This window comes from Ascaphus truei, chromosome 8 (genome assembly GCF_040206685.1).
Source record: "Ascaphus truei isolate aAscTru1 chromosome 8, aAscTru1.hap1, whole genome shotgun sequence".
Taxonomy (NCBI): domain Eukaryota; kingdom Metazoa; phylum Chordata; class Amphibia; order Anura; family Ascaphidae; genus Ascaphus; species Ascaphus truei.
This window is the reverse complement of record NC_134490.1, coordinates 63,334,573-63,359,279: the sequence shown is the minus strand read 5'-3', so window position 1 is coordinate 63,359,279 and position 24,707 is coordinate 63,334,573. Positions and strand designations below refer to the sequence as shown.

Here is a 24,707-nt window from a genome sequence, read left to right as displayed (position 1 = left end):
CTGCTGGGGATACCGCATGTAACGCTGCTGGGGATACCGCATGTAACGCTGCTGGGGATACCGCATGTAACGCTGCTGGGGACACCGCATGTAACGCTGCTGGGGATACCGCATGTAACGCTGCTGGGGACACCGCATGTAACGCTGCTGGGGACACCGCATGCAATGCTGCTGGGGACACCGCATGCAACGCTGCTGGGGATACCGCATGTAACGCTGCTGGGGATACCGCATGTAACGCTGCTGGGGACACCGCATGTAGTGCTGCTGGGGACACCGCATGTAACGCTGCTGGGGATACCGCATGTAACGCTGCTGTGGACACCGCATGTAGTGCTGCTGGGGATACCGCATGTAACGCTGCTGGGGATACCGCATGTAACGCTGCTGGGGATACCGCATGTAACGCTGCTGGGGACACCGCATGTAGTGCTGCTGGGGACACTGCATGTAGCGCTGCTGGGGATACCGCATGTAACTCTGCTGGGGATTCCGCTTGTAACGCTGCTGGGGATACCGCATGTAGTGCTGCTGGGGATACCGCATGTAACGCTGCTGGGGATACCGCATGTAACGCTGCTGGGGATACCGCATGTAGTGCTGCTGGGGATACCGCATGTTGTGCTGCTGGGGATATCGCATGTAACGCTGCTGGGGATACCGCATGTAACGCTGCTGGGGATACCGCATGTAACGCTGCTGGGGATACCGCATGTAACGCTGCTGGGGATACCGCATGTAACGCTGCTGGGGACACCGCATGTAGTGCTGCTGGGGATACCGCATGTAACGCTGCTGGGGACACCGCATGTAGTGCTGCTGGGGATACCGCATTTAACGCTGCTGGGGATACTGCATGTAGCGCTGCTGGGGATACCGCATGTTGTGCTGCTGGGGATACCGCATGTAACGCTGCTGGGGATACCGCATGTAACGCTGCTGGGGATACCGCATGTAACGCTGCTGGGGATACCGCATGTAACGCTGCTGGGGATACCGCATGTTGTGCTGCTGGGGATACCGCATGTAACGCTGCTGGGGACACCGCATGTAGTGCTGCTGGGGATACCGCATGTAACGCTGCTGGGGATACCGCATGTAACGCTGCTGGGGATACCGCATGTAACGCTGCTGGGGATACCGCATGTAACGCTGCTGGGGATACCGCATGTAACGCTGCTGGGGACACCGCATGTAGTGCTGCTGGGGATACCGCATGTAACGCTGCTGGGGACACCGCATGTAGTGCTGCTGGGGATACCGCATTTAACGCTGCTGGGGATACTGCATGTAGCGCTGCTGGGGATACCGCATGTAACGCTGCAGGGGACACCGCATGTAACGCTGCTGGTGATACCGCATGTAACGCTGCTGGGGATATCGCATGTAACGCTGCTGGGGATATCGCATGTAACGCTGCAGGGGACACCGCATGTAGCGCTGCTGGGGTTACCGCATGTAACGCTGCTGGAACGTTGCTGGGGTTACCGCATGTAACGCTGCTGGGGATACCGCATGTAACGCTGCTGTGGATACCGCATGTAACGCTGCTGGGGATACCGCATGTAACGCTGCTGGGGATACCGCATGTAACGCTGCTGGGGATACCGCATGTAACGCTGCTGGGGACACCGCATGTAACGCTGCTGGGGACACCGCATGTAACGCTGCTGGGGATACCGCATGTAACGCTGCTGGGGATACCGCATGTAACGCTGCTGGGGATACCGCATGTAACGCTGCTGGGGATACCGCATGTAACGCTGCTGGGGATACCGCATGTAACGCTGCTGGGGATACCGCATGTAACGCTGCTGGGGACACCGCATGTAACGCTGCTGGGGATACCGCATGTAACGCTGCTGGGGACACCGCATGTAACGCTGCTGGGGACACCGCATGTAATGCTGCTGGGGACACCGCATGCAATGCTGCTGGGGACACCGCATGTAGTGCTGCTGGGGACACCGCATGCAACGCTGCTGGGGACACCGCATGCAACGCTGCTGGGGATACCGCATGTAACGCTGCTGGGGATACCGCATGTAACGCTGCTGGGGATACCGCATGTAACGCTGCTGGGGACACCGCATGTAGTGCTGCTGGGGACACCGCATGTAACGCTGCTGGGGATACCGCATGTAACGCTGCTGTGGACACCGCATGTAGTGCTGCTGGGGATACCGCATGTAACGCTGCTGGGGATACCGCATGTAACGCTGCTGGGGATACCGCATGTAACGCTGCTGGGGACACCGCATGTAGTGCTGCTGGGGATTCCGCTTGTAACGCTGCTGGGGATACCGCATGTAGTGCTGCTGGGGATACCGCATGTAACTCTGCTGGGGATACCGCATGTAGCGCTGCTGGAGATACCGCATGTAATGCTGCTGGGGATACCGCATGTAACGCTGCTGGGGACACCGCATGTAGTGCTGCTGGGGATACCGCATGTAACGCTGCTGGGGACACCGCATGTAGTGCTGCTGGGGATACCGCATTTAACGCTGCTGGGGATACTGCATGTAGCGCTGCTGGGGATACCGCATGTTGTGCTGCTGGGGATACCGCATGTAACGCTGCTGGGGATACCGCATGTAACGCTGCTGGGGATACCGCATGTAACGCTGCTGGGGATACCGCATGTAACGCTGCTGGGGATACCGCATGTAACGCTGCTGGGGACACCGCATGTAGTGCTGCTGGGGATACCGCATTTAACGCTGCTGGGGATACTGCATGTAGAGCTGCTGGGGATACCGCATGTAACGCTGCTGGGGATACCGCATGTAACGCTGCTGGGGATACCGCATGTAACGCTGCTGGGGATACCGCATGTAACGCTGCTGGGGATACCGCATGTAACGCTGCTGGGGACACCGCATGTAGTGCTGCTGGGGATACCGCATGTAACGCTGCTGGGGACACCGCATGTAGTGCTGCTGGGGATACCGCATTTAACGCTGCTGGGGATACTGCATGTAGCGCTGCTGGGGATACCGCATGTAACGCTGCAGGGGACACCGCATGTAACGCTGCTGGTGATACCGCATGTAACGCTGCTGGGGATATCGCATGTAACGCTGCAGGGGACACCGCATGTAGCGCTGCTGGGGTTACCGCATGTAACGCTGCAGGAACGTTGCTGGGGTTACCGCATGTAACGCTGCTGGGGATACCGCATGTAACGCTGCTGTGGATACCGCATGTAACGCTGCTGGGGATACCGCATGTAACGCTGCTGGGGATACCGCATGTAACGCTGCTGGGGATACCGCATGTAACGCTGCTGGGGACACCGCATGTAACGCTGCTGGGGACACCGCATGTAACGCTGCTGGGGATACCGCATGTAACGCTGCTGGGGATACCGCATGTAACGCTGCTGGGGATACCGCATGTAACGCTGCTGGGGATACCGCATGTAACGCTGCTGGGGATACCGCATGTAACGCTGCTGGGGATACCGCATGTAACGCTGCTGGGGACACCGCATGTAACGCTGCTGGGGACACCGCATGTAATGCTGCTGGGGACACCGCATGCAATGCTGCTGGGGACACCGCATGTAGTGCTGCTGGGGACACCGCATGCAACGCTGCTGGGGACACCGCATGCAACGCTGCTGGGGATACCGCATGTAACGCTGCTGGGGATACCGCATGTAACGCTGCTGGGGATACCGCATGTAACGCTGCTGGGGACACCGCATGTAGTGCTGCTGGGGACACCGCATGTAACGCTGCTGGGGATACCGCATGTAACGCTGCTGTGGACACCGCATGTAGTGCTGCTGGGGATACCGCATGTAACGCTGCTGGGGATACCGCATGTAACGCTGCTGGGGATACCGCATGTAACGCTGCTGGGGACACCGCATGTAGTGCTGCTGGGGATTCCGCTTGTAACGCTGCTGGGGATACCGCATGTAGTGCTGCTGGGGATACCGCATGTAACTCTGCTGGGGATACCGCATGTAGCGCTGCTGGAGATACCGCATGTAATGCTGCTGGGGATACCGCATGTAACGCTGCTGGGGATACCGCATGTAGTGCTGCTGGGGATACCGCATGAAACTCTGCTGGGGATACCGCATGTAACGCTGCTGGGGATACCGCATGTAGCGCTGCTGGGGATACCGCATGTAACGCTGCTGGGGATACCGCATGTGTGCAAATACTTCACCCCATGTAAAGCTTTTATTTTGTTTAAATACACATTTCCCTGCAGCATTTCATAATCCTGCTCAGTGAGGAGCAGAACGTTTGAATTGTGGGGAAAAGGCCGTTCTCAAAAACCACATGGCTATTCAGGACAATAGTCCATGCATTGTACAAACAGAGCTGTATCTGAGCGCAGGCAGCACCTTACTCTTCATTTGCTCATAGAAATGTTTCTAAATCAGTGCTCAACAGGACAGATCTCTGTAACGGTGCAGTCCCATTAAGCATTATATACTGGCATTGCAATAAACAAAAATCACAACCCATTTCAACGCCATTTTTAATGTCTGATTTGATATATAGGAGATTAACCAATTAAATGTTTAGACCATATGCAAATCGTCCCCCAAGAAATATCGGCGGGTATACAATACATGCTGCTTATTTTAAATCATATTAATAATAATAGAAGGCTTTTCCAACATTGCTATGATTATTGGTAGATAAAGATGTTCTTAAGCATTTAATTAACAATATTTATCTGAACAATCTAACTGTGAAATACATGTAGGAGCCCACGGTATAAAAGAAAAGCTGATTTGCATAACTAAAATATTTTTGGACCGACAAAGTGGAACTGCATTTTAACCCCCGTTAGCAGGGACAGAAGTAAGCTGTGGGTTTATCCGAGTCCCTACGCGGCAGGTGTGTAGTTGTACTCACTCAGACAGATCGAAAATAAGCTCTTCTTCTACTGGTTCTTCCAGGCACAAACTCACATTTCTCTTCAAGACTGTTCCATGAATCAGAGCAAAGAAGAAGCAGTGTGGTTAATACATGGAACAAGTTATAATGCCCAAGCCTCACTACAGCCAGTATGACAATGGTTTTCAACTTTTGTTTGGTTAAGGACCCTATAATTATATTGTGAAATGCTGGAGAATCCCCCAACCCTCTCTAATAGCGCGTCTGAGATTAGATGCATTGTAAGGAACCCCAACACTCGCTAATAGCGCGTCTGAGATCAGATGCATTGTAAGGAACCCCAACACTCTCTAATAGCGCGTCTGAGATCAGATGCATTGTAAGGAACCTCAACCCTCTCTAATAGCGCGTCTGAGATCAGATGCATTGTAAGGAACCCCAACACTCTCTAATAGCGCGTCTGAGATCAGATACATTGAAAACTCTTCTGTTTTTGGTACTATTTTCAAATGACCTGAAAATTGCAGGGAAACCTTGAGCGGACGGGTGCTCGCAGACGCGCTTGCGGACGACAAATTCAAATTTGCTTGCTCTGCAAGCAACTAAGCGCCGAGCTCATTTGTCGTCTGCGAGCGTTTCGCCCAATGAGGGCGAACCAGCTCCGTGATGTCATGGCCACGCCCCCTGAATCGCCTGCCCCCCCCCTCCCCGCGCACGCACCTAGCCGCCCACAAATCTCCCGGCCGAGCAGGGAGCGTGACGTCACCACGCATGAGCGCCAGCGCGCTCGCTCCCTGGCCGGAGCCTTAGGGATGCCTGGGGAACGGTTCTTAGGACCACAGTTGAAAAACACTGATCTATGAGCTATTACAGTTGTGCTAATCTGGGAACTCACCTTTGGCAGAGATTGGAGCTGCCAAGACTCCAGTGACAGATCTATATTCCTGCAGCAAGCTGGCACTTTGTTCCTGTGTAAAGCCTTGTTCCTTAAAAGAAGAATAAACGAAGACAAGTGGCCTTTTTTTGCTAACTGTGATCAGGGGTCTAAATGTACAACCAAGGTTTCAGTTAGCGTAGATGAAAAGCATTTGAAACACTACATAAATCAAGGAAGTAGCAGAGTATGTTCACAGGGAGGATAAGAGGGTTGAATGTCCGCTCACTCAAAGATGGCAATATCAATGGACATGTTCATCTTTAAGTATTAAAAAAAGTGTTGTATTGTATTGTATGTCTTTATTTATATAGCGCCATTAATGTACATAGCGCTTCACAGTAGTAATACATGTGGTAATCAAATAAATAACAGATAATATAAATAACAGATCATGGGAATAAGTGCTTCAAGTGTTGTGGGTATTTTGGGGGTTTAATAGGAGCTTGTTAGGTGTCCAGTATGTTTTACAATTCTTGTCCAGCTAGTCATGGCTGATTGGAGGTTGGCAACCTCCTACTTAATTTAAGCTCACCCCCTCCCACATTTAAATGGTTATGGGCTCACTCCATAGCATCTTCCACTCAGGGGAACTTGCCTGCTTGCAGTTTGGCTGTGACATCTCTAATACAGAGTGCTTTTTCTGGTAATGTACAGGTTAATAAAAGCTTCAGTCACACTTAGAACTTTGCTACTAATATTGACAGATTTACTATAAATCATTCTTCCTGTTATTACACAGGTTATTAAGAATTTATATTAGCGTTAGGGACCCCTGACATGTGGTCTGCCGTGCCGTTGGCTCAGGGGCTTACAACAATTTTGGCCAAAAATGTCAAACTAAAAGACCATTTACTTATTAGATATTTATACATATATATTTAGGCACTGTACCGTGTATGAGTCTCACTAGATGTGCTAAAAACTGAGCTTTGTCTGTGTTTTATGTTATGTCTCTGGTTTTAAATAAGTGCTTCAGACATAAAAGTAACATTAATGAAGAGGAGTCCCTGCCCCGAGGAGCTTACAGTCTAATTGGTAGGTAGGGAGAACGTACAGAGACAGTAGGAAGGTGTTCTGGTAAGTGCGTCTGTAGGGGGCCTTGAGGACTGGAGGGGAGCACCCCTGCTCTAACCCAAAGGCGTTCCCCTAAAGGGCATGGTTTGTGCATTAGTGTTTTGAGGTGCACAAGAGGCAGACTTTGGGTATTCGCCGGTTCAGCTCTTGTGCAGCCAGTAAAGTGTCTCTTCCTGATCAGTTTCCGCTATTGATTCCAAATGCGGAACTTATTTGTGCAAAGTAAAGCATTTTAGGGAGACACAAACAGTACACGATGTAGCCTGTTTCCTTACATAAACAATGTTTTTACACCTATTTGTCTTATTTATCACATTAAAAACTAAAATAAAACATGTTTAAAATATATATATATATATATATATCTCATATTTCTTACCTCAAAATAACGCGATATTCTGATCCACATGTTGAATTCTCCCGGATTAGTGAAAGGACACAAAAACCTGTGATTGGCGTCTACTATCAATTTAAATGTTTTTCTTTATTTTGTTATTGGGAAGCGCTTTGAGTCCCATTGAGAGCAAAGCATTATATACAATTATTATAAAAGAAATAAATCCTTCAGAAACCTACCATGAGTCTCATTACTTGGCAGGTACGAATCTCATTCAAAGCCTCTTTACATTCTTCATCCAGCTGCAGAACCACTTTAAAGGCGTCTTCTGCTTCCAAAAACCTCTATAACAGAGGAAAAGAGGAACAAGTGAATAAGCGCAAACCTACAGCCTAAACATTAAGGCTATTGCAACACATTTTCCATGCACAACATCTCGGATCTGCCGGCACTGAAATGGCACATTATTCAACAAGGAGTTTATGAAAGGACGACCATGTTAATAATAATAATAATAACTTTATTTATATGGCGCTTTTCTCTCAAAGCGCTTCACAGTAACTGTATAAAATTGGAAAAAGAAGAAAACATTTAAGGTTATAAAAGAGACCAAACACAAGGAAAGATACAATGCAGGATGGGACGGTACTATGCTATTAAATGCCGAACAGGTTGTTCCCATTCTGGATTTTTATTTTATAGTCATAATGTCTGAGTTGATGAGTCAGAAATGTCATTAGAATTTAAATAGGTTTTTCTCTGCTTTTACACACACACACACACACACACACACACACACACACACACACACACGAAAATATGTGTATATATATTTATAGCTAAGCGTGCATGTGTGTTATATATATATATATATATACAGTATATACAGTATATATATATATATATATATATATATATATATATATATAACACAGGTGCATGTATTACAGTATATTAGAATATAAGAAAAGGTCACCGAGGTTCCTGGACTTAATAATCAATGGGGTACATTATATTGGGCATTTGAAATGGATAACTAATATCTATTTTATACCTATACTTTGTATCACCTATTCTAATCACCTAATCATCTAATGAAGCTGCTCAGTTTCCATTTTTGTTATGCCCAAAAATTGATGTTATTATTTTGTTTGACTAATTGGACACTTTTTGTATCACTAATTATACACTGTTCTTTAATAAGATTAGTTGCACCATTTGCACTACATATATGGCAACGTGTTCGTTTTACATTCACCATTAGATATTTTTTTATTATTATGACACTTTTTTACATTAAGGTTAGTGACACCTAATAGTTAATTTTAGTCCAGCACTAATCCATCACACACACACACACACACACACACACACACACACACACGCTCGTTACAGTATAAGAATAAGTCATTGATGTTAATGCACTTCATAATGAAAGGGGTAGATTATATTGGGGATTTGAAGTGGATAACCGATTGGATTCCGATCCTGGACTTTTACTTTGGAACTTGCTCTAACGAACTCTCCAATCACATTGTGCACACTTTCCTAACTCCTGATTCTTTGTACACTGCGATATCATGGAAATGTGCCAACATTTCTTGTAAATGAATAACTATGCATGAATGTACACCAGCTATTTATGGAAAGCTTGACATTTAGGCTCACCATTAATCTCCCTTTTCATGACATGATAGTTACTGAATGTCATCTTCCATACTGCACATACAAACTCACAAACACCTTTACTCAATGCGATGCTCCCTGCCATTTATATCACAGGCACACCAAATTACCACCAACAGCAGGGGTGGCCAACTCCAGTTGTTTACTGAGCCGCTGATTGAGCCACCTGTGCTGAAGCAGGGATATCCTTAAAACCTGACCTGTTGGTGGTGGCCCTTGAGGACTGGAGTTGGCCACCCCTGACCTACAGTATTTGTACAGACGGTTGCCCTGCAGTCAGTACGTGAGGAACTCTTCCGTAGAACAGCACTATTCTGTGCAGCTTTGAGTGGGACAGTAGACCAGCGCTCAAACATTTCCATCTACTTTGTATTAGCAAGAACATTAGAAAGACTGATGTACCCAGGCAATTTAAGAGCACATTTGGTTAATGCAAATAGGTTAATATTCATCTGGTATCAATGGATCAAAGTTATTTGCTCCAATTACCCCTCATGTGCCAAAGCTTGCAATGTGGGAGTTACCTGATGCACATAATATAGTGCGATGTGTCCAGTGGATGAAGTGTGATTGTACTTGGGGATGCAGTGCACCACTACTAATTATGTACACATTTAAAGTTCCACTATTTTGTTAGGATTAGGATTTATTTAAGAAACTACCACGCTCTCTACTTTTAAAACATACTATATAAAGCTTTCTAAAATTTGTTACAGAGATCTTTGTCCCAATATTTAAACTTATTTCAGAATTTTTGGTAATCCCTGTAGCATTACTTTTCTTAACCCACTCCGACCTCTGGCTGTAACGTACTGTATCACCTCTGCCTGTAACGTACTGTATCCCCTCTGGCTGTAACATAATGTATCCCCTCTGGCTGTAACGTACTGTATCCCCTCTGGCTGTAACGTACTGTATCCCCTCTGGCTGTAACATAATGTATCCCCTCTGGCTGTAACGTACTGTATCCCCTCTGGCTGTAACATAATGTATCCCCTCTGGCTGTAACGTACTGTATCCCCTCTGGCTGTAACATAATGTATCCCCTCTGGCTGTAACGTACTGTACCCCCTCTGGCTGTAACGTACTGTATCACCTCTGCCTGTAACGTACTGTATCCCCTCTGGCTGTAACATAATGTATCCCCTCTGGCTGTAACGTACTGTATCCCCTCTGGCTGTAACGTACTGTATCCCCTCTGGCTGTAACATAATGTATCCCCTCTGGCTGTAACGTACTGTATCCCCTCTGGCTGTAACGTACTGTATCCCCTCTGGCTGTAACATAATGTATCCCCTCTGGCTGTAACGTACTGTACCCCCTCTGGCTGTAACATAATGTATGCCCTCTGGCTGTAACGTACTGTATGCCCTCTGGCTGTAACGTACCGTATCCCCTCTGGCTGTAACGTACCGTATCCCCTCTGGCTGTAACGTACCGTATCCCCTCTGGCTGTAACGTACCGTATCCCCTCTGGCTGTAACGTACCGTATCCCCTCTGGCTGTAACGTACCGTATCCCCTCTGGCTGTAACGTACCGTATCCCCTCTGGCTGTAACGTACCGTATCCCCTCTGGCTGTAACGTACCGTATCCCCTCTGGCTGTAACGTACCGTATCCCCTCTGGCTGTAACGTACCGTATCCCCTCTGGCTGTAACGTACCGTATCCCCTCTGCCTGTAACGTACCGTATCCCCTCTGGCTGTAACGTACCGTATCACCTCTGCCTGTAACGTACTGTATCCCCTCTGGCTGTAACATAATGTATCCCCTCTGGCTGTAACGTACTGTACCCCCTCTGGCTGTAACGTACTGTATCCCCTCTGGCTGTAACGTACTGTACCCCCTCTGGCTGTAACGTAATGTATCCCCTCTGGCTGTAACGTACTGTATCCCCTCTGGCTGTAACGTACCGTATCCCCTCTGGCTGTAACGTACCGTATCCCCTCTGGCTGTAACGTACCGTATCCCCTCTGGCTGTAACGTACCGTATCCCCTCTGGCTGTAACGTACCGTATCCCCTCTGGCTGTAACGTACCGTATCCCCTCTGGCTGTAACGTACCGTATCCCCTCTGGCTGTAACGTACCGTATCCTTTCTGGCTGTAACGTACCGTATCCCCTCTGGCTGTAACGTACCGTATCCCCTCTAGCTGTAACGTACCGTATCCCCTCTGGCTGTAACGTACCGTATCCCCTCTGGCTGTAACGTACCGTATTCCCTCTGGCTGTAACGTACCGTATCCCCTCTGGCTGTAACGTACCGTATCCCCTCTGGCTGTAACGTACCGTATCCCCTCTGGCTGTAACGTACCGTATCCCCTCTGGCTGTAACATGTATCACCTCTGGCTGTAACATAATATATCCCCTCTGAATGTAACATAATGTATCACCTCTGGCTGTAACATACTGTATCCCCTTTGGCTGTAACGTACCGTATCCCCTCTGGCTGTAACGTAATGTATCCCCTACGGCTGTAACATGTATCCCCTCTGAATGTAACATAATGTATCACCTCTGAATGTAACATAATGTATCACCTCTGGCAGTAACGTAATGTATCACCTCTGAATGTAACATAATGTATCACCTCTGGCTGTAACATAATATAGCCCCTCTGAATGTAACATAATGTATCCCCTCTGGCTGTAACGTACTGTATCCCCTCTGGCTGTAACATAATGTATCCCCTCTGGCTGTAACGTACTGTACCCCCTCTGGCTGTAACGTACTGTATCACCTCTGCCTGTAACGTACTGTATCCCCTCTGGCTGTAACATAATGTATCCCCTCTGGCTGTAACGTACTGTATCCCCTCTGGCTGTAACGTACTGTATCCCCTCTGGCTGTAACATAATGTATCCCCTCTGGCTGTAACGTACTGTATCCCCTCTGGCTGTAACGTACTGTATCCCCTCTGGCTGTAACATAATGTATCCCCTCTGGCTGTAACGTACTGTACCCCCTCTGGCTGTAACATAATGTATGCCCTCTGGCTGTAACGTACTGTATGCCCTCTGGCTGTAACGTACCGTATCCCCTCTGGCTGTAACGTACCGTATCCCCTCTGGCTGTAACGTACCGTATCCCCTCTGGCTGTAACGTACCGTATCCCCTCTGGCTGTAACGTACCGTATCCCCTCTGGCTGTAACGTACCGTATCCCCTCTGGCTGTAACGTACCGTATCCCCTCTGGCTGTAACGTACCGTATCCCCTCTGGCTGTAACGTACCGTATCCCCTCTGGCTGTAACGTACCGTATCCCCTCTGGCTGTAACGTACCGTATCCCCTCTGGCTGTAACGTACCGTATCCCCTCTGCCTGTAACGTACCGTATCCCCTCTGGCTGTAACGTACTGTATCACCTCTGCCTGTAACGTACTGTATCCCCTCTGGCTGTAACATAATGTATCCCCTCTGGCTGTAACGTACTGTACCCCCTCTGGCTGTAACGTACTGTATCCCCTCTGGCTGTAACGTACTGTACCCCCTCTGGCTGTAACGTAATGTATCCCCTCTGGCTGTAACGTACCGTATCCCCTCTGGCTGTAACGTACCGTATCCCCTCTGGCTGTAACGTACCGTATCCCCTCTGGCTGTAACATGTATCACCTCTGGCTGTAACATAATATATCCCCTCTGAATGTAACATAATGTATCACCTCTGGCTGTAACATACTGTATCCCCTTTGGCTGTAACGTACCGTATCCCCTCTGGCTGTAACGTAATGTATCCCCTACGGCTGTAACATGTATCCCCTCTGAATGTAACATAATGTATCACCTCTGAATGTAACATAATGTATCACCTCTGGCAGTAACGTAATGTATCACCTCTGAATGTAACATAATGTATCACCTCTGGCTGTAACATAATATAGCCCCTCTGAATGTAACGTACTGTATCCCCTCTGGCTGTAACGTACCGTATCCCCTCTGGCTGCAACGTACTGTATCCCCTCTGGCTGTAACGTACTGGATCCCCTCTGGCTGTAACGTACTGTATCCCCTCTGGCTGTAACGTACTGTATCCCCTCTGGCTGTAACGTACTGTATCCCCTCTGGCTGTAACGTACTGTATCCCCTCTGGCTGTAACGTACTGTATCCCCTCTGGCTGTAACGTACTGTATCCCCTCTGTGTCAATGTGCATACCTTTTTCAACTTTTTTAGTGTAAACAAAATATAGGTAGCTCGGAGTTTGCATACGCTTTCCTGTGTCAAATCTAAGAAACTCTCTTACGTCTCACATATACACAAGTAGAAATTATAAAATGGTTTAAAACAATGCTTTTTACTTGCATTAATAAGTTGCAAAGTTGTAAATGACCAAAGAGCACAATGTAATATTAAAGCAGACGTACACACAGGCGTCACAGCGCCTATGCATGCCAGCAAATAAGGCTACAATGTGACATTTGTATGCAATAACTGAGACGACAATGACATGTAAGATACTACTCATGCTGGGATATAGCGATGACTAAATAACAAGCTATGACAATTACATACTTTAACCCTTATGGTAACTCCACTGTACATTATGTTTCCACTCTCCTTTCCTTTTACATTGTAAGCTCATTGGAGCAGATCACTCTTACCCACTGCACCAGTGTATGTTAATATTGTAATTGTATTGTTATTATCTTTACGTCCTATTGAGCTGTTCTGCAGAATATGTTTGCGTGTTATAAATAAACGATAATAGTAAGTAATAATCATAATAATAGCTCAAACATTATTCGCTCAATACTCCATGAACCTGCCCTGTTTACCCTTCCACCAATACTACTGTGTGTCACTGAGTAATAAAAAGACAGAAGGGTCTTACATTGCAGCCCAGCAAAGCTCTCCCTTTCCTGAAATAGCCTTTAGGATAGGCTGCAGAAAGCTGTATGGAAATCTCAGCATCCACCAGGGCCTCAGGGTAAAGCTTCAACTGCTCATAACAGTAGGAACGGTTTCCAAAATACCTGCCAATAAGAAAAAAAATGAATCCAATCACAGTCAAAAGCAACATAATAAAGCACATTTCCAGAGCAAACCAAAGATATTCTCCAACTCCCATCCAAAAGACATTACCATTTTGTGGGCAGAGGAGATGGGCACTAAACACTTATAGCTGCTATATATTAAGCCTCCTCTACCAAGACACTTATTCAATGTCCCCACTGAATGCCACTGAGAACTATTGCTTTCAGATCCTTCTCTTCCATTGTTTGCAATGGGACCTGAATTGCAATGGGACCTGAATTGCAATGGGACCTGAATTGAAAGGTATGTAAACCTTCATCCCCACAAATTTCATCTTATACGGTACAGGTCCGAGTAACACAAAAAGGTAACATTATCGTTGTCCTACTTTGCAACTTTCTTTAGTAAGACATGTAGAGAGACTGGTGTAGAGAGTAGCATCGACATTTGTAAATGGGGTATGGATGTTCCCTCTTTGGGCCATTTCTACTAAATGAAACAGCCGGCAGGTGACAGAGTAGCAATAGTTCGTAAATATGGTAATTCAACTATAAGCTCTTTGGGGGAGCGATTCTTCTCCTTATTATGGCCTTTAATATTTAATGCATTTATTGTATTTCACTGTATTTTAAAAAGTCTGTTTTGTAAGCATTGTATACACTGTTGGCGCTACATAACTAATAATATAGATACATACATTAAAGTCTCTGTTATCCGACTTTCGGTTAACCGACACTCCATTTTATCCAACATCCCCTCCTCCCCACCTTCTCGCTTACCGGCGAAGGCGGTAGAAGAGAAGGCTTGAAGACCACGGGAGCAGAACAGGAGGAAGACAGCTGGCGGCGGAAGAAGAGGACCATGTCAGCTCAGGGTGAAGTTGAGACAGCAGGCGACGGAGGCAGGAGAAGACGTGATCGGAGAAGGTGCAAAGCAGCACAGGAAACGGCTGGGAGGAACGCACTGTAACACCGGAAGTAAGAAGCTGGTTAACTTCCGGTGTTACAGCACGTTCCTCCCCAGCCATTTCCTGTGCTGCTCTGCACCTGCTCCGATCACGTCTTCTCCTGCCTCCGCCGCCTGTTGTCTTCCTCCTGTGACGCTCCGCTCCCGTGGTCTTCATTCCTCCTCTTCTGCAGCCAGTAAGTAAAAAGGTGGAGGGGGGGCGCCAATGTCAGATAATACTTTCCGTATTATCTGTAATTTTTGGTTATTCGACACGGTATTGGTTCCAATTAGGTTGGATAACTGAGACTCTACTGCATACACACACACACACACATACACACATGCTGCATTAGAATCCCTTCCGACAAACACAGAACTGAACATAGTTTTGATGGTTACACTAGAACATTTCAGCACAGAACTGCTAAATTTAAGCCGATGGATAACATATAATATACCTGTAATCTTTAGGATCTAATCGAATAGCTTCACTAAACAGTTCTATCGCCTTAGTGCAGTTTCCATCTTCCACTAAATTAATGCCTCTTTCTGAAAGACAGAAAAAAAAAAGTTAGACATCTATATCTATACAGTATATAAAAATAACAAAGGGATAGGCACACCAAACATGTGCAAAAAAAATCTTTTATTGGCCCAACGTTTCGGCCTTTATCAGCCTGATATACTGATATACCTATACTATTTAAGTGTGTGCCCCATCCATCAGTTATTATATATAATATATATATTTTAATATATTGTATACACGTTGTGACACTTCCACCTGTTAGAGAGTTTTTAGTACAGTCTTCCAGGGCAGGGGTGAGCAAACTTTTTATGCCGAGCCCCCCTTTTTATCCATGAAATTTCTCGGGCCCCCCCCCCTGTCTGATGTAATCAAAATCACATGACGTCAGCGCACGTGAGCTGGTTCAGCCAATGAGGGCGAGCCAGCTTTGTGACGCGTCCGCCACGCGTCTACAATCTCCTGCAGCCAAGTTCACAACTCGCTTGGGCTGCAGGCGTGCGCGCAGGCAGTATACTGGTATTGGATCACTGTTTATTTTATTGTTTGCTGGCATCTGGTAATATGTTTTTTTCTGGTGCACAAAGACAATCCATTTGGCATTCATCCACCTCTTTGCTACATCCCTTCCCTCTCCCGCCCCCCATTTTTTTCCCCCTCCCTTTTTTCTTCTCCCATTTGCTTTCCCCAGTGTCATCCACTCCTACCTACCAGTTTTATGTATTATTTATTTATTTCCGTTTTAAATGTTCCCAGGAACCAGGGACCCCCATAACCAAACGCAAGGGGGGTACTGATGAATCTCCCCTGCTCATCAATAAGTCTCTCTCGCCTTCCCCCCAGTGTCTCTCGCCTTCCCCCCAGTGTCTTTCTCTCTGACCTCCCCCCAGTGTCTCTCTCACACCTTCCCCCCAGTGTCTCTCTCTCTCTCTCTCTCTCTCTCTCTCTCTCTCTTTCCTCCCCCCAATGTCTCTCTCTAATCTTCCCCCAGTGGCTCTCTCCCCCTCCCCTCAATATGTCTCCCACCTCTCCATGTCTCTCCCCTCCCCCAATTTGTCTCCCACCTCTCCATGTCTCTCTCCCCCACCTCTCCATGTCTCTCTCTCCCCCTCGCCTCAGTACGTCTCCCACCTCTCCATGTCTCTCTCTCCCCCTCCCCTCAATATTTCTCCCACCTCTCCATGTCTCTCTTTCTCTCCCCCTCCCCCCAATGTCTCCCACCTCTCCATGTCTCTCCCCTCCCCCAATTTGTCTCCCACCTCTCCATGTCTCTCTTTCTCTCCCCCTCCCCCCAATACGTCTCCCACCTCTCCATGTCTCTCTCTCCCTCTCGCCTCAATACGTCTCCCACCTCTCCATGTCTCTCTCTCCCCCTCCCCTCAATATGTCTCCCACCTCTCCATGTGTCTCTCTCTCCCTCCCTCAATATGTCTCCCACCTCTGCATGTCTCTTGTCTCACACACATGACACACACACACACACACACACACTTACTTTCACTATTAAGCCAGCTCCCCCATGTCGGCTGAAAACTGGGACAGGAGGAATGTGTGCAGGGCTATCCTTAATACCTGACCTGTTGAGGAAGGGGGTCTTGAGGACTGGAGTTAAGAACCCTTGGCTTAGGGCAGCGGTGTGCAAACTAGGGGGCGCGCCCCCACAGGGGGGGTGGGAGAATTTCTTGGGGGGGCGCGGGCGGTTACAGGGGCCCCGCGCTCTTCCCCATTACATTTAAATTAAATGCCGGGGGAGGCGTGTGGCCTCTAACTCACTTACCTGCTCTCTGCCGGGTCTTTGGCGACGCGTCGCTATGGCAACGTAGCGACAAATGACGCCGCAGATTGTGACATCACACGTTGCCATGGCAACGTGCGTCAAATGATGCCGTGGGGTCACGTGACGTCAAATGATGTCGCGAGTCATTGGAGGGGGAGCGAACGCTGCAGCTCTCGGGCAGGGGGGCGCAGCTCAAAAAGTTTGCGTACCCATGGCTTAGGAGATCTGCAGCCTACTGGCAAAGTAACAGGTCGCAGGCTGAAGTTACACATTTCCAAGCTCTGATTATTCCAACTCAATGCCTGCTATTGTTGGGGATATTTTCCAGAGTCGCTTATTTATCTACATTAGTCACAGGGCTGAAGTGCTTGGAAAACCAGATGACAGATATCTTTAAGTCATTAGGCATAGTGTGAAGTGTCATATACAGAGTGCAACGCATACAGTTGGGGATTAGAAAGAAGCAGATGTGTCAAGCGTAACCTGAAATGCACGCCGCTCTGTAGCCCAATTCTACTGTAGGTAATTTACTGTAAAAGGCACATTATCCTTCTCTAGATCGCCGTGTTTTGTTGCGGATTCAAATGGTTGCACAAAGTCAAGCGCTGGACTCACTTCTGCAAGTAAAGCAGGTTTGTTTGAAATTTGCAAAGTTCCGCTGCTGTCAAAATAAATAATGACTCGTATAATGTATTTCTTCCGTTTGTATAAATGAAAGCTACACCTACCCACTGTAACCCCTTGGGTGCCCGGAGAAAGCGACGCATTGCAACGTGGTCTAAAACAGGGATGGCCAACTCCAGTCCTCATGGGCCATCAACAGGTCAGGTTATCAAGATATTCCTGCTTCAGCACAGGTGGCTCAATCAGAGCCTCTGTGCTGAAGCTGGGATATCCTGAAAACCTGACCTGGTGGGGGGGGGGGGGGGGGGGGAGAGGTGGGAGCTTGAGGACTAGAGTTTAGCACCCCTGAGTTACGTTACACAATTCACAGTCATAATTGACTGACCTTTCATTTCAAATGTCATTTTGATGTCATTTTCCTTGTTTTGCAGCTAAGGACGTGACTCACACATTTATTAGATTGTATGAAGTTAAAATATTACCATTATTAACATGGTAAAGCTTCCATCTGAAGGATCTACTCACCCGCAAGATGCCTGCTTCTTTGGACAGAAGAATTGATGCAGTCATCCTAAGAAGACAAACGAACATGATGTGTTAATACGTCATTGGCCACGCTCATTGTAACTACTGTAATCTGTGACACGGAAATGATGATGATTTTTAATATATTTCAAAGCTACTCCACATAGATCATGTGGGACAGGATGTTTTTATGGATCCGTTTGATGACCTGCTATTTAACCCTTTGGTTCCATTGCTGGCCCCTCTGTGGATAGAAAAGTTATGAGAACCAAATACTGTACCAAATAACATTTATCATAAGAAGATTAAAAATATCTATAGCACTGTTTTTCAACAGGGGTTTATAGAAACCCTTGGGATCCCCAGGCACCCCCCTAAAGTGTTTCCTGCAATTTTGAGGTCATTTGAAGATTGTAGCAAATACAGAAGAATTTACAATGAATCTTATCTCAGACGCGCTATTAGAGAGGGTTGGGGTTCCTTACAATGCATCTGATCTAAGACACAGTATTAGAGAGGGTTGGGGTTCCTTACAATGCATCTTATCTCAGACGCTCTATTAGAGAGGGTTGGGGTTCCTTACAATGCTCTGATCTCAGACGTGCTATTGGAGAGGGTTGGGGTTCCTTACAATGCATGTGATCTCAGACGCGCTATTAGAGAGGGTTGGGGTTACTTACAATGCATCTGATCTCAGACACACTATTGGAGAGGGTTTGGGTTCCTCAGAATTTCACAATATAATTATATGCTTCCTTAACCAAAAAAAGGTTAAGAAAAACAATGGTGAAGTGACTCTCAGCAAGTGGTTCATATTAGAAAAAGTCTTTCACTGGCAAAAGGGGCCAGCGATACAGGATTCAAGTACATCTGCTACTATAAGTTTATCTTAAAAGACAATATAGAGCGCGCACACCCTGTAGCATAACCAGATTTGATAAAAAAAGTATCAAAGGTAAGTTGATAACACTCAAGTGTAGAAGAGAATCGCGATAGTTTGAGTATGAGTTTCCGATACATTTATACCTTTTCTTATTATTTTACGACCCCCCACCCCCTCTTGTTTTCTGTACTCCGCCTTATTCCTTTAAATCTAAAAAATATCTTTGGGGGAAAAAAAAAATGAGCTTCCTCATGGTATAGATCACTGGTTGTCTCCACTGCGTTCTCCATACAGCGTCTGCGTCTGGAAGTATCGTCCAGAGAACTCACTGGCAAGTCCTTTGAAAGAGGGTCGGCAGGAATGTATAGCCCAATGCGTTTCGTCACAGGATGTGACTTCATCACGGGTGGTGACATTGCACCATGTAATCATATTTTAAATAAGCTTAACAGTTTCTTTATTCACTAAATGGTGAAACTTTTGCAGTGAGGGCATAGATCAATTGTAACACTTATGTAATGTACATGCTAACTTGCAACTGTGGGTTTCAATATGATGCAGAACCATGCGCCCTTTGAAAAAAAATCGATTTATAAATCACAGAAGGAATAATTTGGGGTCTGCCTACTCATGGAGTGTATTACACCACCATGATCGAAATCCCAATTGTCTAGCAATTATGGGTCTTGAACACATAGCCTCGGGTTCTTTGGGAATGGGAGGATAGATTTAAGACCTGACGCAAACACAATTCCTATTGGAGCTTGAAGTGGGCACATTGGCACTTAAAGGTTTAAATGAAACTCTTGCTGTATGTTTTTTTTTTTTAACATTGGGATTTAAATAGTTTGTGAAGAAAAATTGCTTCCACATGTACAGTATCTGTATTCAATTGATGAGTGTATCTGTTTCATGTGTATATACACACATTCTTTTTTACAGTTATCTTATATTACTACTTTATAGAGATATTATGTTATTATTTAGGTAAGTGGATTGGATTCTGCTGGGATTGGAGGAGAGAATACACACAATTATCACCAAAATACATACAAAAACTATTCTAAGCATTTGTTTATAAAAGTTTAAAAATCAATTTCAAACTCCTTGTACAGATGTAGCAAGGGGTGAATTATGATGGGATATGTTTTTATATTCTACATTATCATGCCCAATGAATTCTTTGAAAACTGTGATATTCTGCATTATCAGCAGGTAAAATAGCTTGCTACATATGTTCTAGTCCAATTTTATTTTTTAAAGATGTCAATCAGCTACATTTAACATATTGAACATGCCTCGGTCCTTAATCCACCTTCATCCTAGACAGGAATGCCCCTTGAACCCCTTCTTCTCCTCAATGACAGCTGATCTTGTGATGTCCCCTAGACACAAGCAAAAGATCTATGACATTGGGACAACGTTATAAGGCATCCAGGCCTCACCAATATGGCGTTGCCCCAATATCATGAGGCACCTAAAGGAACTCATCCATGTTGCCTCTTTTTTTTTTTTCTTTAACTCATTGGTGCACTAACTTACCTCTTGCATTTTTCCTTCATTCTCCTTGTTAGCATTGTGGTCTTTATCTAGTTTGTGTCTGGTCTTTGGCCTTATGTGACTGGCAGCATTGGCAACAAATGCACTGGTGACATCCCACTCTGGCTCCTACCAAAACAGAACACAACATGTCTGAACCTTCAGTGAGACTTTTTAAAGGGAATCATAGATTAGCCTGTTGATTGTAAGTGGTACTGCTTTTGGACAAGCAGCAAGTGCATCAACAATACCCAAGGTTCTTACTGTAGATAAACCGGAGAAGAAAATTATGCAGGTGCACAGTCTACAGCAAACTCACCTTTCTTCAGCCATAGTAATGGATGGAAGTACCAAGTAAGCAATGCGGAATATTCGCACTTACAATATTCCAACTCATCCTAACTCTCTCTGACTGCCCGTGCTGCAGCCAACCCAAGAGACATCAGAATGAGTTATATGAGATCTTATTAAGCAACAAATGTGGGGGAAAGGAGTCACAGAAACTGTTGGGGCCCGTCTCAAACCACCTGATATGTAGGTTCCTTTATCGGATTGAGGGTAAAATGACGAATTGCCCATTTATTCTGCAAAAGCTACTGTACACTGCTGTGTGTTTGATGCGAGTCCAGCTGCCAGGGGGCACTTTAACTATAAAACATCTGACAGAAGGTGAGACAGTCAGTATGCTCATTATCCAAACTAGCGTTGCTTTACTCATAATAATGAGTGTTGCAACATCTATGTAATAATCTAATAATAGCAGTGGATCCAGTCATAGCTGGAATCTGATTAAAATTGCTCACGTTCGTGTAAAAAAAAAAAAAAAAAAAAAAAAAAAAAAGCCTTTCTTTCCTTCCCAATGATATGGTTCCTCATCTGCTTGGAGGATTTTCAGAAAGAGGCAGCAGTGAAGTCTTACTGTATGTACCAGTGCAAAGGGGAAAAACAGAAATACAATTAATGTTTTGGCAATTCACCTCTGCATCAGGAAACTGCAATACATCTGAACATCCCAGGCTCAACTTCTCAGGTACCATCACCTGTACTTACAAGACCTGGACACAATCACATTTGTACCATAATAACAGAACTACCTGCTCATTCTCTTCAAGATGTTTTTTCTTCTCAAGTTTTTTCCGCTCTCGTTGTCTCTGTGGGTGGAAGTACAGAGAGAATCAGATACGTCACCATACAGTAGGTGTTGGTGATAAGCTGGTGCATAATAAATGTAAGGAAGCCAAGTACTGCATCAACATCCTAGATCCAACATTACAGTTTTCAGATCGTTTCGTTTTCATGCTTCCTGAACCTAGAAAAGGGTCTCACAGGTAGGAATATTGCGCTTAAACCTGTGACTGGCCTTTGCATACACGCACGCACTTTTATAATTAATGAATGTAGCTATTCCACTGTGTGATAATGTGTAATTAAACACCGAATAAAGAAATAGGTTTCAGTAGCTCTGGGCCGTTTCCGTCACTACAGTGATGTTGAGCAAATAAACATTTACATGCTATAACCAGTGACACAGAAGAAATGGAAACAGCGACACATCTACATACTCCAACACTGAAAAGTAAAAAAGTTTACAAAATAATAATAATAATAATAAATGGGGAGATCCTGGCCCTTTTGTGCATGGTCTTGGGAAGGTGATCATTTTCTTGCTGGTAATGTTATCCAGCTCAAAAAAAATGTTTCATGAAATGTTCTCAATGAATTCTGAACACGGATACCCTCACTCAAACTGATAGCTTTTGGCGAACGACTTCAGACCCAAATGAATTTACGGCATCCTCAGGTACACCTACCTATCCTAACTCAATCCCTTTTTATTACCAATCACCGCTGCATATAATATGGTGCATAAAAGAAACCTACATGTGCCAACACAAACTGAGTTGTTAGCAGAAAAGTTTCTTGAAACCCTTACCTGTTCCCCATGTACCATTACGTGATGAACTCCTAGAATAAATCTAATCATTGTTGGTATTTTCCACTCATTTCCAATCTAAGTGATAGTGCACGCTGTGTATTCAAGCCAGTAAACTGTGCTAATGCTCATCCTTTGATCCATGTTGCCCAAATCCACCAAAGTGACCTTAGCAAAGGTTTAAGCCATCTTGCAATTTCCAATGGATGGTACAGTAATTTAACAGGTTCAAAGCTCCTTTACCATTTTTGCTCAGCACATTTCTTTTGGAATACGCAACGCTCCTTTAATGTTCTATGGTTTAGATCAGTAATTCTCAACTGTTTTTTTTTAATCCGTGAAGGATTTTTAAAAAAAATCTCGAGGCACCCCTGCTCATCAGACTGCCCTCACATCCCCTCCTCATTTATAGACAACACACAACCTCTTTTTCACAAGCACACACCCACCACACGAACACCCCCTCTTTCTACACACTCCACAATCAATCCCATATATTATACTCAACACACACTCCACATGTATCCCCCATCTCACACAGCACACTCACTCTCTTAATCAGAAACTCCCCATTCGCCCCCCCCCCTTTCTCTTACTTACACCACGTACCTTTCCCCACCCAAAGCCCTAACCTCCCTCTCCCCACACAAAACCATCACCTCCCTCCCCCTACACACACAGCCCTCATTTCCTTTTGCTTCCTACACACCTAAAACATGTGGTGCTCATTGGGTGCGTCCTGCGCTGTCTGGAGATGTAGAGGCTCGTCTCTTTCCTCTGTGCTGGGCTAAGAGAGGAGAAGTGGATCACAGCCTTTAAATCTCCATGCAGCATGAGACGTGCTCGCTGAGCAGCCATAGTTTTTCCCTGGGGCCGCGACCCCCTTGACAGGTTGCGCACACCAGGATTCAGCGCCACCCTGATTGAGAAACACTGGTTTAGAGCAAGACTCTCTTACCTTCTTTTTGGCTCTACGCTTCTCTGATTTCTGTCTGGCTTGACTGTCTTCTGACAAACAGTCATCCGAATTTATTACTTCCTCCTGTAAGTACATAGTTACATATTTGCTGAGGTTGAAAAGAGACATATGTCCATCAAGTTCAACATACAGTGTTCGACAAACCTATACATTTGCTCGCCCCGGGCGAGTGGATTTAACCCCCGGGCGAGTAAATATTGGCCCAAGCAGCACACGTTTGGTACTAGGTGGCGAGTAGATTTTTTTGTGTGGCGAGTAGATTTTTTGGTGATTTGTCAACCACTGTCAACATATGTTCAATTTAGATGACAGATACTTATCCTATATTTGTATTTACAGTATATTGGTCCAGAGGAAGGCAAACAAAAAACCCCAGTGACACATCATCCAATGAAATCTCACAAGGCGAAAAATTATTTCCTTTCTTACTCCAATAAGATTTCTCCCTGGATCAACATCCTTCCCATGTTTACTCATTTGGTATATCCTTGTGTACTTTTCCTTTCTAAAAAGATGTCTAACCTTTTTGTTTAAGAAATCTATTGTATCTGTCACCACTGTCTCCATGGATAATGAATTCCACATTATAACCCCTTTCTTTGTGCTTCTGAAATCTCCTTTCCTCCAACCTTGAAGGGATGACCCGTGTCGTTTGTACTGCCGTTGGGATAAATAGTTCTTTTGAAAGCTCCTTTTATTGATCCTGAATATATTTGTACTGTATATAGTTATCATATTGCCTCTTTTCTAATGTAAAGAAATCTAATTTAGTTAGCCTATGCTCATAAATCAGATTTTCCATCCCCATTATTAATTTGGTGGCTCTTCTCTGTACTTTTTCTAGTTTCATAATAATCTTTTTTATGGAGTGGTGCCCAAAACTGTACTTCATATTTAAAGTGTAGTCTTAATAATGCTTTATACAGTGGCATAATGATGCTGTCTTTCCTTCCATCCATACCCCATTTATTAATGCAAGATAAGATCTTATTTGATTTTGCAGCCACTGCCTGACATGGGGCACTCCATCAAGGATTGATCTAATTTTGCATTATTTAATTTGTAAGTAGTCTGTTAATCCTTGTTTTCCAAATGCAT

General features: G+C 45.6%; 1 protein-coding gene across 4 annotated transcripts in view; it reads right to left on the bottom strand.

Moving 5' to 3' along the window:
• Positions 1 to 24,707, bottom strand: part of LOC142501842 (uncharacterized) — a 58,583-nt gene that overhangs the window by 9,961 nt on the left and 23,915 nt on the right. For 3 of the 4 annotated variants that reach the window (XM_075612335.1, XM_075612339.1, XM_075612337.1), the window contains exons 3-11: positions 23,589 to 23,672; positions 21,792 to 21,848; positions 20,701 to 20,826; positions 18,276 to 18,321; positions 15,282 to 15,372; positions 13,733 to 13,874; positions 7,456 to 7,560; positions 5,764 to 5,854; positions 4,887 to 4,956 (exon numbers count right to left, since the gene is read on the bottom strand). In XM_075612335.1, coding sequence (XP_075468450.1) covers positions 4,887 to 4,956; positions 5,764 to 5,854; positions 7,456 to 7,560; positions 13,733 to 13,874; positions 15,282 to 15,372; positions 18,276 to 18,321; positions 20,701 to 20,826; positions 21,792 to 21,848; positions 23,589 to 23,672 — 812 coding nt within the window. The remainder of the gene's footprint in view (positions 1 to 4,886; positions 4,957 to 5,763; positions 5,855 to 7,455; positions 7,561 to 13,732; positions 13,875 to 15,281; positions 15,373 to 18,275; positions 18,322 to 20,700; positions 20,827 to 21,791; positions 21,849 to 23,588; positions 23,673 to 24,707) is intronic. The other variant, XM_075612338.1, reaches the window with a different exon arrangement.